Source organism: Pseudophryne corroboree, chromosome 12 (assembly GCF_028390025.1).
Source record: "Pseudophryne corroboree isolate aPseCor3 chromosome 12, aPseCor3.hap2, whole genome shotgun sequence".
NCBI classification, from domain to species: Eukaryota; Metazoa; Chordata; class Amphibia; order Anura; family Myobatrachidae; genus Pseudophryne; species Pseudophryne corroboree.
In genome coordinates, this window is record NC_086455.1 from 102,983,305 (window position 1) to 103,002,902 (window position 19,598).

Sequence of the window (19,598 nt, forward strand, 5' to 3'; positions counted from 1 at the left end):
AGTGTAAAAAAAAAAAAAAAAGCCAGGCTAGATGGGCCAAGTGGTTCTTATCTGCCGTCAAATTCTATGTTTGTAAGAACTTTGTATGATTCTTGTGAATAGTGATGGTATAAAAAATATGGTGGAGGGAGTATTTAGCACAATTTCAAATTGAAAGAAAAATTGTGTGAGGGAAGCGCAAATTTGTTTTTCAACTGGCCAAATGCTTTCAGATTACCATCTGCATATAACTGGCCTCAACTACAAATGCTCTGTTTTCCTAGGCTTCTAAGTTCTGCAACAAGCACAGTTTCCCACAGCGGACTATAATATAATAGAGGTACAACAATATTGCCATGAACCTGATATGCCTTTACCATCCACGTGGACTACGATTGAGAATAGTAACCTATTCCCAATCGAACCATGCAAATGGACGCAGTGCACTAATTGTGGTTCCTGTTCATGTTACACAAAAAATACACCACAAAATGTTGTTGTGTCGCCCATTTTAATCCATAACACCTAGAACAGACATCTAAAAATGACTGACACTTTCTAAGAGTAATATATATATGTGTGTGTATATATATATATATATATATATATATATATATAATGTGTGTGTGTGTGTATGTATATATATATATATATATATATATATATATATATATATTGCTCAAAAAAATAAAGGGAACACTTAAACAACACAATGTAACTCCAAGTCAATCACACTTCTGTGAAATCAAACTGTCCACTTAGGAAGCAACACTGACCATCAATTTCACGTGCTGTTGTGCAAATGGAATAGACAACAGGTGGAAATTATAGGCAATTAGCTAGACACCCCCAATACAAGAGTTGTTCTGCAGGTGGTGACCACAGACCACTTCTCAGCTCCTATGCTTTCTGGCTGATGTTTTGGTCACTTTTGAAAGCTGGCGGTGCTTTCACTCTAGTGGTACCATGAGACGGAGTGTACAACCCACACAAGTGGCTCAGGTAGTGCAGCTCATCCAGGATGGCACATCAATGCGAGCTGTGGCAAGAAGGTTTGCTGTGTCTGTCAGTGTAGTGTCCAGAGCATGGAGGCGCTACCAGGAGACAGACCAGTACATCAGGAGACGTGGAGGAGGCCGTAGGAGGGCAACAACCCAGCAGCAGGACCGCTACCTCCGCCTTTATGCAAGAAGGAACAGGAGGAGCACTGCCAGAGCCCTGCAAAATGACCTCCAGCAAGCCACAAATGTGCATGTGTCTCTTCAAACGATCAGAAACAGACTCAATGAGGGTGGTATGAGGGCCCGACGTCCACAGGTGGGGGTTGTGCTTACAGCCCAACACCGTGCAGGACGTTTGACATTTGCCAGAGAACACCAAGATTGGCAAATTCGCCACTGGTGCCCTGTGCTCTTCACAGATGAAAGCAGGTTCTCACTGAGCACATGTGACAGACGTGACAGAGTCTGGAGATGCCAAGGAGAACGTTCTGCTGCCTGCAACATCCTCCAGCATGACCGGTTTGGCAGTGGGTCAGTAATGGTGTGGGGTGGCATTTCTTTGGGGGGCCGCACAGCCCTCCATGTGCTCGCCAGAGGTAGCCTGACTGCCATTAGGTACCGAGATGAGATCCTCAGACCCCTTGTGAGACCATATGCTGGTGGGGTTGGCCCTGGGTTCCTCCAAATGCAAGACAATGCTAGACCTCATGTGGCTGGAGTGTGTCAGCGGTTCCTGCAAGACGAAGGCATTGATGCTATGGACTGGCCTGCCCGTTCCCCAGACCTGAATCCAATTGAGCACATCTGGGACATCATGTCTCGCTCCATCCACCAATGCCACGTTGCACCACAGACAGTCCAGGAGTTGGCGGATGCTTTAGTCCATGTCTGGGAGGAGATCCCTCAGGAGACCATCCGCCACCTCATCAGGAGCATGCCCAGGCGGTGTAGGGAGGTCATACAGGCACGTGGAGGCCACACACACTACTGAGCCTCATTTTGACTTGTTTTAAGGACATTACATCCAAGTTGGATCAGCCTGTAGTGTGTTTTTCCACTTTCATTTTGAGTGTGACTCCAAATCCAGACCTCCATGGGTTAATAAATTTGATTTCCATTGATAATTTTTGTGTGATTTTGTTGTCAGCACATTCAACTATGTAAAGAACAAAGTATGTAATAAGAATATTTTATTAATTCATATCTAGGATGTTTTTTATTAGTGTTCCCTTTATTTTTTTGAGCAGTGTGTGTATGTATGTATGTATGTATATATATATATATATATATATATATATATATATATAAAAAAAAGAATTGGTGAATATAAGCACCCAAGAGTGTAATTTGTATAACCAGGTGAAAAAATGAAGGTATCGAGAAAAGGTATGTTAAAACCAGTTAGAACAACTTAACCGAGAACCAGAGAAGCTTAATTCAAGCGGTACTTCTTTGTCGCTTAATACATGTAGAAAAAACAAAGGAAAGCAAACATAGTGTGTACTGTTTTTTAAAATTCAAATTTCAAAATATATCACTGAAAAGAAGTCGTTAGGCTCAATTAGGGAAACAGCATATTCCCAAAATGCAATCAATATATAGCCTGGGCAGTGTATATATAGAAGATAAAAATATTTAATATACGTAATGACATAAAAATACATGAATAGCTGTATATCATGCGTACAGAATAAAATATTATATCAAGCTTATCTGTCCATAAATAGCTGGAATGCATGCGTACAGAATTCAAAATTATATATGGCTTATCTGTCCATAAGAGGAAATGTCAGCAGGTAGTCCCAACGCGTTTCGTCCGTCATCAATAGGACTTCACATGTTTGTGTGTGTGTGTGTGTGTATATATATATATATATATATATATATATATATATATATATATATATATATATATATATATATAATATATATAATAATAATAATAATATACACACATTAATGGAGTTTTGCTGTATATTTGACCCTTAACAGAATTTTTATGCAAAATACATACTTGTATAAAATGTCTCTGGAAAAGTATGTGTTACCATACAAAATCATAGTCTGAGATGTCACGGGCATTGGGTGATGATTGGGTCATTTCTTCCTTTCAGGAATCACCTATGACCAAGTAACTAGTTTTTTTGTTGTTGTTTTTTTTATGCTGTCCATTGTGTACATGTGTATCATGAGAAATAAGTTTAGTTCAATTACAGCACGTTGAAGGGGATGTAGTCAAAAAGTCCACATTAGGGTTAGGCTGCAAGAGTGGGGTGTTATAGACCCTACACACTTGGCGATATTAGTGAAAGATATGAACGATCTCATTCATTAATAAACGAGATACCTTTCATATCTTTCAGTGTCGCACATTGTTCATCGCTGATCGCTGGTGCCCCGTCGTTTGTGCATGCAGGCCAATATGGACGATCTCGCCCATATTTGCGTGCACTGCTATGGAGCTGGGTGACGGGCGGAGTGAACCCCCATCACTGCCCCCCTGTCGGGCAGCTCGGCGGCGGATCACGCAGTGTGTAGGGCCCATTAGGCTTAGCACCTGGGGGAGGGATGGAGGTAGTGGAGAAATACCATAACAGCAGAGGTCTAACCCGGAAGTGCCAATCACATGACCGCCGGGATTCAGAAAATGCTTTTGCAGTCCTCAAGAGCATTGAGCATGTACGTCACCACGGATGATATTCTGACATTCTATCACTGTCTGCATAATGAATGTTGATATTAAGATGGTCTTAAGATCAACCCACACTCTCTACTGAAGAAGTAATGTGCTGTTAGTATTAATAACATGGCTTTTCAGATTACTCAGAAGATATTGTTTTCAAAGTAGCAAACTAATGGTAAAGCCTGGGTCTTCTGACAATCTATATTTCAGCATTTTACATAGTGAGATGCAATGCATTTTCTGTCTATTAACTTGTTGTATTCAATTTTGTCATCTTCTAACAGCTATGGCTTGAGGTTCCATTGACTAAATGCAATGATGCGGGAACGAAAATGCATCTTGTGCCAAATTGTATACAGTTCCAAAAAGGTAATCTGCATGCTTATGTAGAAAGTGTCCTATTACCATAACTCAGAGGTTCTCAGACGTGGCCCTCGGGCAACCCCAACGATCTAGGTGTTAGGTATATCCATGGCTCAGCACAGATGGTTACATCAAATTGACTGATGTGTTAAATAAGTCACCTGTGGCCAAGCATGGTTAAACTTAAAACCTAGGGCCTAATTCAGATCTGATTCGCAGCAATGAAATTTGTTAGCTAATGGGCAAAACCATGCTGCACTGCAGGAGGGGCAGATATAACGTGCGCAGAGAGAGTTAGATTTGGGTGGGGTGTGTTCAAACTGAAATCTAAATTGCTGTGTAAAAATAAAGCAGCCGGTATGTACCCTGCACAAGAACGAAATAACCCACCCAAATCTAACTCTGTCTGCAAATGTTATATCTGCCCCCCCTGCAGTGCACATGGTTTTGCCCATTAGCTAACAAATTTGCTGCTGCGATCAGATATGAATTACCCCCTAGACCGTTGGGGTGCCTTGAGGACTGCGTGTGAGAGCTTCTGCCATAACTGTATAATGCTAGCATTCCTTATTTCCAGACTGCTGAGAATAGCCAGTAGTTAAGGGAGCAGATAGGCTTTTCTCTTATACAGTACTTCATTATGCCAGTTTCCTGCTGACAAACAAAACGTACTTGTATAAGACTTCACCTTTTTCCCTTACATGTGACAAGTTCAGAGAATATATTTATCTATGTTCAAGAAAGTGTACATGTTTACATTAAAGTTATGCAAGAGCTTTGCACATACATGTACTGTATTTTATGTGAGAACTTTGAATATGCTTCCAAAAATAGTAGCTATATAGAGAAGTGGAGGAAGGAGATCAATGCCCATCTACTATAGTGACCAGATTCTGCTATTGTTTACTGCTATTGGGAAACAATGGGTTTTATATACAACAAATGGGTAGAAGCATATCTTTGTGTCCACATTGTTAGGCTAGATTAGATGGGCCAAGTGGTTCTTATCTGCTCTCAAATTCTGGGGCAGATGTATTAATCCTGGAGAGGTGATGATGACTCACCAGCCAGTCAGCTACTAACTGTTATTTTTCAAACCCATAATGATTGGCTGGTGCATTATCACTTTCCACTTATCCATTTTTCTTTTACGTCCTAGAGGATGCTGGGGACTCCGTAAGGACCATGGGGATAGACGGGCTCCGCAGGAGACATGGGCACTTTAAGAAAGACTTTAGATCTGGTGTGCACTGGCTCCTCCCTCTATGCCCCTCCTCCAGACCTCAGTTTGATACTGTGCCCAGAGGAGATGGGTGCACTTCAGGGAGCTCTCCTGAGCTTCCTGACAGAAAGTATATTTGTTAGGTTTATTTTTTATTTTCAGGGAGTCTGCTGGCAACAGACTCCCTGCATCGAGGGACTGAGGGGAGAGAAGCAGACCTACTTCTGTGAGTTTCAAGGCTCTGCTTCTTAGGCTACTGGACACCATTGGCTCCAGGGGGAGTCAGAACACAGGTCTCACCCTGGAGTTCGTCCCGGAGCCGCGCCGCCATCTTCCTCGCAGAGCCGGAAGATAGAAGCCGGGTGAGTATGAGAAGAAAAATAAGACTTCAGAGGCGGCAGAAGACTTCATGATCTTCACTGAGGTAACTCACAGCAGTGCAGCTGTGCGCCATTGCTCCCACACACCTCACACACGGCAGTCACTATAAGGGTGCAGGGCGCAGGGGGGGCGCCCTGGGCAGCAATATAAACCTCATTTCTGGCAAAAGAGATATATATATACAGCTAGGCACTGTATATATAAAGAGCCCCCGCCAGTTTTTATTATATTTAAGCAGGACAGAAGCCCGCCGCCGAGGGGGCGGGGCTTCTTCCTCAGCACTCACCAGCGCCATTTTCTCCACAGCGCAGCTGAGAGGAAGCTCCCCGGACTCTCCCCTGCTTATCCACGGTGAAAGGGGGTTTCAGAGAAGAGTGGGGGGGGGGCACATAATTGACAGCAAATAATAGTTTCTCTAACGTCCTAAGTGGATGCTGGGACTCCGTAAGGACCATGGGGAATAGCGGCTCCGCAGGAGACAGGGCACAAAATAAAAGCTTGAGATATCAGGTGGTGTGCACTGGCTCCTCCCCCTATGACCCTCCTCCAAGCCAGTTAGATTTTTGTGCCCGGCCGAGAAGGGTGCAAACTAGGTAGCTCTCCAGAGCTGCTTAGAATAAAAGTTTAGTTAGGTTTTTTTATTTTCAGTGAGTCCTGCTGGCAACAGGCTCACTGCATCGTGGGACTAAGGGGAGAAGAAGCGAACTCACCTGAGTGCAGAGTGGATTGGGCTTCTTAGGCTACTGGACGTTAGCTCCAGAGGGACGATCACAGGTTCAGCCTGGATGGGTCACCGGAGCCGCGCCGCCGTCCCCCTTACAGAGCCAGAAGAGACGAAGGTCCGGTGAAAGCGGCGGCAGAAGACATCCTGTCTTCAAGACTAAGGTAGCGCACAGCACCGCAGCTGTGCGCCATTGCTCTCAGCACACTTCACACTCCGGTCACTGAGGGTGCAGGGCGCTGGGGGGGAGCGCCCTGAGACGCAATATAACACACATATACCTTAGCTGGCAAAAGGAATACATCACATATAGCTCCAGGGCTATATGGATGTATTTTTTCCCCTGCCATTTTACACAAAAAAGCGGGAGTTAAGGACGTCGTGAAGGGGCGGGGCCTATCTCCTCAGCACACTGGCGCCATTATTCCCTCACAGCTCCGCTGGAAGGACGGCTCCCTGATTCTCCCCTGCAGTACTGCATCTGATTCAGGGTAAAAAAGAGAAGGGGGGGCATTTTGGCAGCAAATAACTAGATTAACAGCAGCTATAAGGGATTAACACTTATATAAGGTTATCCCTGTATATATATAGCGCTGGGTGTGTGCTGGCAGACTCTCCCTCTGTCTCTCCAAAGGGCTAAGTGGGGTCCTGTCCTCTATCAGAGCATTCCCGGTGTGTGTGCTGTGTGTCGGTACGCGTGTGTCGACATGTATGAGGAGGAAAATGAGGTGGAGGCGGAGCAGTTGCCTGTGTTAGTGATGTCACCCCCTAGGGAGTCGACACCTGACTGGATGATTGTGTTTAAGCAATTAAGTGATAATGTCAGCAATTTACAAAAAACTGTTGACGACATGAGAAAGCCGGCAAATCAATTAGTGCCTGTTCAGGTGTCTCAGACACCCTCAGGGGCCCTAAAACGGCCGCTACCTCAGTGGGTCGACACGGATCCAGATACAGATACTGAATCTAGTGTCGACGGTGACGAGACAAACGTAATGTCCAGTAGGGCCACACGTTACATGATCACGGCAATGAAAGAGGCATTGAACCTTTCTGACACTACAAATACCTCAAAGGCGGGTATTATGTGGGGTGTGAAAAAACTGCCAATAGTTTTTCCTGAGTCTGAGGAAATAAATGAGGTGTGTGATAAAGCGTGGGTTTCCCCTGATAAAAAACAGCTAATTTCTAATAAGTTATTAGCACTATACCCTTTCCCGCCAGAGGTTAGGGCACGGTGGGAAACACCCCCTAGGGGTAGATAAGGCGCTCACACGTTTATCTAAACAAGTAGCGTTACCGTCCCCTGATACGGCCACCCTCAAAGAACCAGCTGATAGGAGGCTGGAAAATATCCTGAAAAGTATATACACACATACTGGTGTTATACTGCGACCAGCAATCGCATCAGCCTGGATGTGCAGTGCTGGAGTCGCATGGGCGGATTCCCTGACTGAGAATATTGATACCCTGGATAGGGACAATATTCTGTTAACTATAGAACATTTAAAGGATGCATTGCTATATATGCGTGATGCGCAGAGGGATATTTGTACCCTGGCATCAAGAGTAAGCGCAATGTCCATCTCTGCCAGAAGAGCATTATGGACCAGACAGTGGTCAGGGGACGCAGATTCCAAACGGCACATGGAAGTATTGCCGTATAAGGGGGAGGAGTTATTTGGGGCTGGTCTAACAGACCTGGTGGCCACGGCAACGGCTGGAAAATCCACCTTTTTACCCCAGGTTACTTCACATCAACAGAAAAAGACAGTCTTTTCAAACTCAGTCCTTTCGTTCCCATAAGTACAAGCGAGCAAAAGGTCACTCTTTTCTGCCCAAGGGCAGAGGAAGAGGAAAAAGGCAGCACCATGCAGCCGCTTCCCAGGAGCAGAAGCCCTCCCCTGCTTCTGCCAAGTCTTCAGCATGACGCTGGGGCTTTACAAGCAGACTCAGACACGGTGGGGGCCCGTCTCAAGTATTTCAACGCGCAGTGGGCTCACTCGCAAGTGGATCCCTGGATTCTACAGGTAGTATCACAGGGGTACAAACTGGAATTCGAGGCGTTTCCTCCTCATCGGTTCCTGAAGTCTGCTTTACCAAAGTCTCCCTCCGACAGGGAGGCAGTTCTGGAAGCCATTCACAAGCTGTACTCCCAGCAGGTGATAATCAAGGTACCCCTCTTACAACAGGGGAAGGGGTATTATTCCACACTATTTGTGGTACCGAAGCCGGACGGCTCGGTGAGACCAATATTAAATCTAAAATCTTTGAACACTTACATAAAAAGGTTCAAATTCAAGATGGAGTCACTCAGAGCGGTGATAGCGAACCTGGAAGAGGGGGACTATATGGTGTCGCTGGACATCAAGGATGCTTATCTCCACGTCCCAATATATCCTTCTCACCAAGGGTACCTCAGGTTTGTAGTACAAAACTGTCATCAGTTTCCGACGCTGCCGTTTGGATTGTCCACGGCGCCTCGGGTCTTTACCAAGGTAATGGCCGAAATGATGATTCTTCTACGAAGAAAAGGCATCTTAATTATCCCTTACTTGGACGATCTCCTGATAAGGGCAAGAACCAAGGAACAGTTAGAAGTCGGAGTGGCACTATCTCAGGTAGTGCTAAGTCAGCACGGACGGATTCTAAATATTCCAAAATCGCAGCTGATTCCAACGACACGTCTACTGTTCTTAGGAATGATTCTGGACACAGTCCAGAAGAAGGTGTTTCTCCCGGAGGAGAAGGCCAGGGAGTTATCCGAGCTAGTCAGGAACCTCCTAAAACCAGGACAGGTCTCAGTGCATCAGTGCACAAGGGTCCTGGGAAAAATGGTGGCTTCTTACGAAGCGATTCCATTCGGAAGATTCCATGCAAGAACTTTTCAGTGGGATCTACTGGGAAAATGGTCCGGATCGCATCTTCAGATGCATCAACGGATAACCCTGTCGCCAAGGACAAGGGTGTCTCTCCTGTGGTGGCTTCAGAGGGCTCATCTACTAGAGGGCCGCAGATTTGGCATTCAGGATTGGATCCTGGTAACCACGGAGGCCAGCCTGAGAGGCTGGGGAGCAGTCACACAGGGAAGGAATTTCCAGGGCTTGTGGTCAAGCATGGAAACATCTCTTCATATAAACATTCTAGAACTAAGGGCCATTTACAATGCCTTAATTCAAGCAAAACCTCTGCTTCAGGGTCAGGCGGTGTTGATCCAGTCGGACAACATCACGTCAGTCGCCCACATAAACAGACAGGGCGGCACGAGAAGCAGGAGGGCAATGGCAGAAACTGCAAGGATTCTTTGCTGGGCGGAAAATCATGTGATAGCACTGTCAGCAGTGTTCATTCCGGGAGTGGACAACTGGGAAGCAGACTTCCTCAGCAGACACGACCTTCACCCGGGAGAGTGGGGACTTCACCCAGAAGTCTTCCACCAAATTGTAAACCGTTGGGAAAGACCAAAGGTGGACATGATGGCGTCACGTCTAAACAAAAAACTGGACAGATATTGCGCCAGGTCAAGGGACCCTCAGGCAATAGCAGTGGACGCTCTGGTAACGCCGTGGGTGTACCAGTCAGTGTATGTATTCCCTCCTCTGCCCCTCCATACCGAAAGTATTGAGAATCATAAGAAGGAGAGGAGTAAGAACTATACTCGTGGTTCCGGATTGGCCAAGAAGGTCTTGGTACCCGGAACTTCAAGAGATGCTCACGGACGAACCGTGGCCTCTACCTCTAAGACAGGACCTGCTACTGCAGGGGCCTTGTCTGTTCCAAGACTTACCGCGGCTGCGTTTGACGGCATGGCGGTTGAACGCCGGATCCTGAAGGACAAGGGCATTCCAGAAGAAGTCATCCCTACTCTGGTAAAAGCCAGAAAGGAAGTAACCGCAAAACATTATCACCGCATTTGGCGTAAATATGTTGCGTGGTGTGAGGCCAAGAAGGCCCCTACACAGGAATTTCAACTGGGTCGTTTCTTGCATTTCCTGCAAACAGGACTGTCTATGGGCCTAAAATTAGGGTCCATTAAGGTTCAAATTTCGGCCCTGTCGATATTCTTCCAGAAAGAACTGGCTTCAGTACCTGAAGTTCAGACATTTGTGAAAGGGGTGCTGCACATACAGCCTCCTTTTGTGCCTCCAGTGGCACCTTGGGATCTCAATGTTGTGTTGAGATTTCTAAAATCACACTGGTTTGAACCATTGTCTACGGTAGATTTAAAATATCTCACGTGGAAGGTGTCGATGCTGTTGGCCTTGGCTTCAGCTAGGCGTGTGTCAGAATTGGCGGCTTTATCATGTAAAAGCCCTTACCTAAATTTTCATTCTGACAGGGCGGAATTGAGGACTCGTCCTCAATTTCTACCTAAGGTGGTTTCTGCATTTCACATGAACCAACCTATTGTGGTACCTGCGGCTACTAGGGACTTAGAGGACTCTAAGTTGCTGGACGTTGTCAGGGCCTTGAAAATATATGTTTCCAGGACGGCTGGAGTCAGGAAAACTGACTCGCTGTTTATCCTGTATGCACCCAACAAGCTGGGTGCTCCTGCTTCAAAGCAGACGATTGCTCGTTGGATTTGTAGTACAATTCAGCTTGCACATTCCGTGGCAGGATTGCCACAGCCAAAATCAGTAAAAGCCCATTCCACAAGGAAAGTGGGCTCATCTTGGGCGGCTGCCCGAGGGGTCTCGGCTTTACAACTTTGCCGAGCAGCTACTTGGTCAGGGACAAACACGTTTGCTAAATTCTACAAATTTGATACCCTGGCTGAGGAGGACCTGGAGTTCTCTCATTCGGTGCTGCAGAGTCATCCGCACTCTCCCGCCCGTTTGGGAGCTTTGGTATAATCCCCATGGTCCTTACGGAGTCCCAGCATCCACTTAGGACGTTAGAGAAAATAAGATTTTACTTACCGATAAATCTATTTCTCGTAGTCCGTAGTGGATGCTGGGCGCCCATCCCTAGTGCGGATTGTCTGCAATACTTGTATATAGTTATTGTTACAAAAAATTCGGGTTATTATTGTTGAGCCATCCTTTCAGAGGCTCCTTTAAATTTATCATACTGTTAACTGGGTTCAGATCACGAGTTGTACGGTGTGATTGGTGTGGCTGGTATGAGTCTTACCCGGGATTCAATATCCTTCCTTATTATGTACGCTCGTCCGGGCACAGTATCATAACTGGCTTGGAGGAGGGTCATAGGGGGAGGAGCCAGTGCACACCACCTGATATCTCAAGCTTTTATTTTGTGCCCTGTCTCCTGCGGAGCCGCTATTCCCCATGGTCCTTACGGAGTCCCAGCATCCACTACGGACTACGAGAAATAGATTTATCGGTAAGTAAAATCTTATTATTACAGCGCTACTGGGTAAACACATTGTGTTTTTTTCCTGGGGTATTAGCGCAGGGTGTGTGCTGGCATACACTCTCTCTGTCTCTCCAAAGGGCCTTGTGGGGGAACAGTCTTCAGATACGAGGATTCCCTGAGTGTGTGGTGTCGGTACGTGTCTGTCGACATGTCTGAGGTAAAAGGCCTTTCTAAGGAGGAGATGGAGCAAATGTGTGTGTGGTGTCTCCGTTGACAACGCAGACACCTGACTGGATATGTGGAATTAAGTGCTGAGGTAAATTTATTGCACAAAAGATTAGAAAACAGACAGGGAATCTACCCATGTCTGTCCCTATGTCGCAGGGACCTTCAGAGTCTCAAAACGCCCACTATCCAAAATAATAGACACTGATACCGACACGGAGTCCGACTCCAGTGTCGACTACGATGATGCAAAGTTACAGCCAAAACCGGCAGAAAAGTATTCAATATATGATTATTGTAATAAAAGATGTTTTGCATATCACTGATGACCCATCTGTCCCTGACACGAGGGTACACATGTTTAAGGGGAAGAAAGCTGAGATAACATTTCCCCCCTCTCATGAACCAAATTAATTGTGTGAAAAAGAACGGGAATCTCCAGACAAGAAACTGCAGTTTCCCAAAAGAATTCTCATGTCGTATCCTTTCCCTTCTAGGGCCAGGATACGATGGGAATTCTTCCCTAGGGTGGACAAGGCGTTGACACGGTTACCCAAAAGGTAGCGCTGACATACCAAGATACAGCTACCCTCAGGGATCCTGCAGATAGCATGCAGAAAAGTACTTTGAAGTCCATTTACACACATTCTGGTACACTACTCAGACCGGCGATTGTGTCGGCAGGGGTTTATAGTGCTGTAGCAGCGTGGACAGATACCTTATCAGCGGAGATTGAAACCCTAGATAAGGATACCATGTTGTTGACCCTAGGATATATAAAAGATGCTGTCTTATATATGACATGCTCAAAGAGACATTGGTCTACTGGGTTCTAGAGTCAACGCTATGTCGATTTCTGCTAGACGTGTCCTGTGGAACATGCAATGGACAGGTGATGCAGACTAAAAGAGGCATATGGAGGTTTTACCTTACAAGGGTGAGGAATTGTGTGGAGAAGGGCTCTCGGACCTTGTCTCCACAGCTATAGCTGGTAAATCTGATCTTTTGCCTTATATTCCCTCACAGCCTAAGAAAGCACGACATTATCAAATGCAGTCCTTTCGGTCGCAAAAAAAACAAAACAAAACAAAAAAACAAGAAAGTACGAGGAGCGTCCTTTCTTACCAGAGGTAAGGGCGCAGGCCACAGCTAGTTCCCAGGAACAGAAGTCCTCCCCGGCCTCTACTAAATCCACCGCATGACGCTGGGGCTCCGCTAGGTGAGTCCGCCCCAGTGGGAGCACGTCTTCGACTCTTCAGCCACATCTGAGTTCACTTACAGGTGGATCCCTGGGCAATAGAAATTGTTTCTCAGGGTTACAAGCTGGAATTCGAAGAGGTGCCTCCTCGCCAGTTTTCCTTATCGGCCCTACCGGCTTCTCCCCCAGAAAGGGAGATAATATTAAATACAATTCACACATTGTATCTACAACAGGTGGTGCTCAAGGTTCCCCTCCTTCAACAAGCAAGGGGATATTACTCATCCTTGGCTGTAGTCCCGGAACCGGACGGTTTGGTCAGACCTATTTTAAAATTAAAATCTCTGAACCTATACTTGAAAAGGTTCAAATTCAAGGTGGAATCGCTCAGAGCGATCATTGCCAGCCTGGAAGGGGGGGATTTTATGGTGTATCTAGACATAAAGGCTGCATACCTTCATGTTCCCATTTATCCACCCCATCAGGCGTACCTGAGAATTACGGTACAGTATTGTCATTACCAATTTCAGGGTAATTGGCGGAAATTATGGTGCTCCTATGCAAGCAAGGAGTCACAATTATCCCATACTTGGACGATCTCCTAATAAGGCGAGATCAAAAGAGCAGTTGTTGAACAGCGTGTCACTTTCGCTGAAGGTGTCACAGCAACTCTGCTGGATTCTCAATATCCCGAAGTCACAGTTGGTTCCTATGACTCGTCTGCCCTTCTTGGGTATGATTCTGAATACGGACCAGAAATGGGTTTATCTTCCGATAGAGAAGGCCCAGGAACTAATGATTCTGGTAAAAAACCTTTTAAAGCCAAAACAGGTGTCAGTGCATCACTGCACTCGGGTCCTGGGAAAGATGGTGGCATCTTACGGGGCCATTTCCTTCGGCAGTTTCCATGCGAGGACTTTCCAATGGGATCTACGGAACAAGTGGTCCGGATCACATCTACAGATGCATCAGTTAATCACCCTGTCCCGTAGGGCCAGGGTGTGTCTCCTATGGTGGCTGCAGAGTGCTCACCTTTCGCAGGTTCGCCATCCAGGACTGGATTCTGGTAGCCACGGACGCGAGCCTCTGAGGTGGGGGAGCAGTCACACAGGGAAGAAACTTCAAAGGTCTTTGGGTCAAGTCAAAAAACTTGTATTCAAATCAACATCCAGGAGCTGAGAGCCATATACAACGCCCTTCGGCAAGCGGAAACATTGCTTCGCGACCTACTGGTTCTGATCCAGTCAGACAACATCACTGCAGTGGCTCATGTAAACCGCCAAGGCGGCAAAAAGAGCAGAGTGGAAATGGCAGAAGCCACCAGGATTCTCCGCTGGGCGGAAAATCATGTAAGCACATTTTCAGCAGTTCATTCCGGGAGTGGACAACTGAGAAGTAGACTTCCTCAGCAAACATGACCTGCATCCAAGAGAGGACTTCTTTAGGAAGCCTTTGCACAGATTGCAAGTCAGTGGGAACTGCCACAGATAGACATGATGGCGTCCCGCCTCAACAAGAAGCTACAGAGGTATTGCACCAGGTCAAGAGACCCTCAGGCAGTAGCTGTAGATGCCCTAGTGACACCGTGGGTGTTCCAGTCGGTCTATGTATTTCCCCCTCTACCTCTCATACCCAAGGTGTTGAGAATGGTAGAAAGGAGAGGAATGAGAACAATCCTCATTGTTCCAGATTGGCCACGAAGGACCTGGTATCTGGATCTGCAGGAAATGCTCACAGAAGATCAGTGGCTTCTTCCTCTAAGACAGGACCGGTTGCAACAGGGGCCATGTCTATTCCAAGACTTACCGCGGCTGCACGCCGGATCCTAGCGGATAAGGGTATTCCTGATAAGGTCATTCCTACGCTAATAAAGGCTAGGAAGGACATGACATCTAAACATTATCACCGTATATTGTGAAAATGTTTCTTGGTGTGAGGCCAGGAATGCTCCTACGGAAGAATTCCATCTGGGCCGTTTCCTTCACTTCCTGCAAACTGGAGTGAATTTCGGCCTAAAATGAGGATCTATTAAGGTTTAGATTTCGGCCTTATCCATTTTCTTTCAACAGGAATTGGCCTCTCTCCCTGAAGTACAAACTTTTGTGAAGGGAGTACTGCATATTCTGCCTCCTTTTGTACCTCCGGTGGCGCCTTGGGAACTTAACGTGGTGTTAAGTTTCATTAAGTCACACTGGTTTGAACCACTTAAAACGGCGGAGTTGAAAAATCTCACTTGGAAGGTGGTCATGTTATTAGCCTTGGCTTCGGCTAGGCGAGTGTCGGAATTAGCGGCTTTATCACATAAAAGCCCCTATCTGGATTTCCATATGGATAGAGCGGAATTGCGGACCCGTCCTCAATTCCTGCCAAAAGTGGTTTCATCCTTTCATATGAACTATTGTGGTGCCTGTGGCTACGTGTGACTTGGAGGATCCCGAGTCCCTTGATGTGGTCAGGGCTTTGAAAATTTACGTGGCCAGATCGGCTCGGGTCAAAAAAACAGAAGCACTGTTTGTCTTGTATTCAACCAACAAGATTGGTGCCCCTGCTTCAAAGTAGACTATTGCTCGCTGGATCTGTAACACGATTCAGCAGGCGCATTCTATGGCGGGATTGCCGTTACCTAAATCGATCAAGGCCCATTCCACTAGGAAGGTGGGCTCTTCTTGGGCGGCTGCCAGAGGGGTCTCGGCGCTACAGCTGTGCCGAGCTACTAGTTGGTCGGGTTCAAACTCCTTTGCAAAGTTCTATAAGTTTGATACCCTGGCTGAGGAGGACCTCCTGTTTGCTCAATCGGTGCTGCAGAATCATCCGCACTCTCCCGCCCGTTTGGGAGCTTTGGTATAATCCCCATGGCCCTTACGGAGTCCCCAGCATCCTCTAGGACGTAAGAGAAAATAAGATTTTAAACCTACCGGTAAATCTTTTTCTCGTAGTCCGTAGAGGGTGCTGGGCGCCCGTCCCAAGTGCGAACTACTTCTGCAAGACTTGTACATAGTTATTGCTTAAATAAGGGTTATGTTATAGTCTCATCGGTCTTGGACTGATGCTATGTCGTTTTCATACTGTTAACTGGATAGTATATCACAAGTTATACGGTGTGATTGGTGTGGCTGGTATAAATCTTGCCCTTGGATTAACAAAAATCCTCTCCTCGTACTGTCCGTCTCCTCTGGGCACAGTTTCTCTAACTGAGGTCTGGAGGAGGGGCATAGAGGGAGGAGCCAGTGCACACCAGATCTAAAGTCTTTCTTAAAGTGCCCATGTCTCCTGCGGAGCCCTTCTATCCCCATGGTCCTTACGGAGTCCCCAGCATCCTCTACGGACTACGAGAAAAAGATTTACCGGAAGGTTTAAAATCTTATTTTTATCACTTCTCCAGGCTTAATACATATGCCCCTATGTTTCTATAAGCCATATCATGAGTTATGGCCGATGGTCAGGACACATTGAGATGTAAGTAAGATCAGTTTGCTGGAGTCTTTTAGTTATGTATGATGTTCGGTTACCATATGGTGATGAATAGTGAACATGTCTCTTGTCTAACACTGATAGCAGTAACTTGTAGTTCCTTATTGTAGCTGTCACATCTGTGTATACCTAGTGCAGTTGTGATATCAGTGACTGAGTTTCATATGCTTTCTGTTAATGTGAAACTCAGCCACGCTGGTGCTGTGACTAATACATGATTTTCCATACTTGGTCCTCAAGGCACCCTAACAGTCCAGGTTTTAAGGATTTCCATGCTTGTGCACAGATGGTAACTGACTGAGGTACTAAGTAAGTAACCTGTGCTTAAGGATGGATATTCTTAAAACATGGACTGTTAGGGTGTCTTGAGGACAGAGTTTGGGAACCACTGTGATAATAGATGCAACAGCCACTTCATACACTTTTTTATTTTGTTTTGTACTTGCATAGGAAATGGATGAGCATATTCGTAGCATGCTGCATCACAGGGAACTGGAGAACCTAAGGGGCAGGTAATATGCATGTGACACAATATAACACACATATTTTGCTTTATATAGGTGATCTCTTTTTTTCCAACACCATTAATTTTATATGTGTGCGCACAGCTCAGTATGAACTTGTATCAGAGGCGTGAAATACTGTAGCTATCTATATGTTGGAGATCTGTGACATCCCTCCATGGTCAGAACAGCTGTGACTGATTATATACCAACTGTTGCAGAGAAAGTTTTTCATTGCAGAGGTTTGTCAGCCCGAAATATCTGGTGAACTATGCAACACTTTGTCACTCTTCCTACACACTTTCTTCAAATACATGGGCATTGACTTTCTAAGAACACCAATGTCATTTGTTGTAGAGCATCACAATTCAAGGGGCTGTCAGTCATGGTCCTAAGTAGGAGTAACCAGTCCTTATTAGGACTTCCTGATTCATCTACATGTAAGAGCTTGGCTACTCTTGTCGACATTATCAAGCACTGAAACCCAGAATTGCAAATAATATATTCATGGGTGTGGATCATTAGATCGACAGTGTCTAGGTCAACAATATTTAGGTCGACCACTATAGGTCGACAGGGACAGAAGGTCGACAGGTCAAAAGGTCGACATGAGTTTTTTTTGGTGTCATTTTCTTCGTAGAGTGACTGGGAACCCCAATTAGTGCACTGTCCCCTCGCATGGCTCACCATGCTTCGGGCAAGGTGCCTCGCTTTGCTCAGCACAGATTACCGTTCCAATCGTAGTCCATGTGGATCGTTAAGTATGAAAAAGTAAAAAAAAAAAAAGAGAATTTTTTTGAAAAACTCATGTCGACCTAGAAACACTGTCGACCTAGAAACACTGTCGACCTAGTGACTGTCGACCTATCGTGGTCGACCTAAACATTGTTGACCTACACTAGTGATGGCTAACCTTGACACTCCAGCTGTTGTTGAACTACATATTCTAGCATGCCCTGCTACAGTTTTATTTGGCCATGCTAAAACTGATGCAAGGCATGCTGGGATGTGTAGTTTAACAACAGCTGGAGTGTCAAGGTTAGCCATCACTGACCTAGACACTGTCGATCTTCAGACCGGATCCCATATTCATTATGGGAGCAGTACTTAGTAAAAAGATATTACAATAAGCGGTATAGATGTTTGATATTGCTTTAGTTGTGAAGTTACTTTTCTTATAGCTAGATTTCTCTTATGTCCTAGAGGATGCTGAGGTCCACATTAGTACCATGGGGTATAGATGGGTCCTTTGGGAGCCACTAGCACTTTAAGAGTTAAATAGTGTGGGCTGGCTCCTCCCTCTATGCCCCTCCTACCAGACTCTGTTTAGAAAATGTGCCCAGAGGAGCCGGTCACGATTTGGAGAGCTCCTGAAGAGTTTTCTACTTTTATTTTCAATGTTTGTTATTTTCAGTCAGGGCTGGTTTGCAACAGCCTGACTGCTTCGTGGGACTTAGGAGGGAGAACGGCCCAACTTCTTTAGAGTTAATGGTCCCGTTTCTCTGCTGACAGGGCAAGGAGCTCCTGAGGGAGCCATTCGCAAGCCACACCACGGCGCAGCGTACCCTCCCGCAGCACGCCGCCACCCCCTAACAGAGCAAGAAGAGGAAGAGTGGTGAGTACAATGTCAGCGTCCCAGTTAGCGGGTTGCCGGCGTGAATGGCGGTACAAAGGCTGGAGCGCAGCTCTGACTGCAGGCTGCGCTTCAGGGCGCTCAGACAGACGCACGTTGACGGTGTGTCCCGCTGTGAGGGGCGCGCTGAGCCTCCACTGATGCCCACATTGGCCACAACGTACTAACAGGGGTTTTAACTCTTGGTTAGACATTTTTTACCTCAGCAATAGATTATGTAGAGCTTATAGTCACATATGAGGAGAGCAGATCATTACAACCCACATATTTAATGGCATAACATATTGCATACAATGAATAAACAAATTGGGAAAAAAGACACAATGATTAAAAACAAATATATTAAAAATATGTTTTAAAATTCCATAAAAGATTTGATATTACTCCCAATTAGTGAAAGTACGAGGACCAAAATTGAAGCAAACAACCTGTTCCTGATATACAGTCACCATGAAAAGAATTGTGTGGACTCATAAAGTTGGCAACCGTGGTTGATAATTGCCATCGACGTATTCAAGGCGTTTAAGCGGTCCGGCTTCCCGCAAGTGGCAGTCCCTTGATATAAAAATGCAGAGGATGGTCACGGATGAAGAAGTCCTTTCCACAAAGTCCAATAGTGATGGTGAGGGGGCTTGGTCCAGGTCAGTTGGTCCTCTTACTATCCAGTAGGCTTATTCATCGGCAGGATTGCTGGTTCTGAAAGTTTATGCCCACTCTACTAGGTCTGTGGGTTCTTCCTGGATGGCTGCCAGGGTGTCTCGGCTTTACAGTTCTGCCTCAACGTTTCTTCAAGTCAGGCTTGCCAGCCCTGCTGGCAGACAGGGCAATTCTTCTGGAGGCCATCAGAAAATTGGTGGTGTCAGAGGTCATTGTTCCGGTCCCTCTTCAGCAACGGAACA

The 19,598-nt window shown here is 45.9% G+C and overlaps 1 protein-coding gene across 4 annotated transcripts in view; it reads left to right on the top strand.

The window, feature by feature from the left end:
* ZNF106 (zinc finger protein 106) overlaps positions 1–19,598 on the top strand; it is a 361,275-nt gene that overhangs the window by 105,002 nt on the left and 236,675 nt on the right. For all 4 annotated transcript variants that reach the window (XM_063947828.1, XM_063947829.1, XM_063947830.1 and 1 more), the window contains exons 2-3: positions 3,948–4,032; positions 17,014–17,075. In XM_063947828.1, the coding sequence (XP_063803898.1) occupies positions 3,979–4,032; positions 17,014–17,075 (116 nt within the window). In that variant the 5' untranslated portion in view covers positions 3,948–3,978. The remainder of the gene's footprint in view (positions 1–3,947; positions 4,033–17,013; positions 17,076–19,598) is intronic.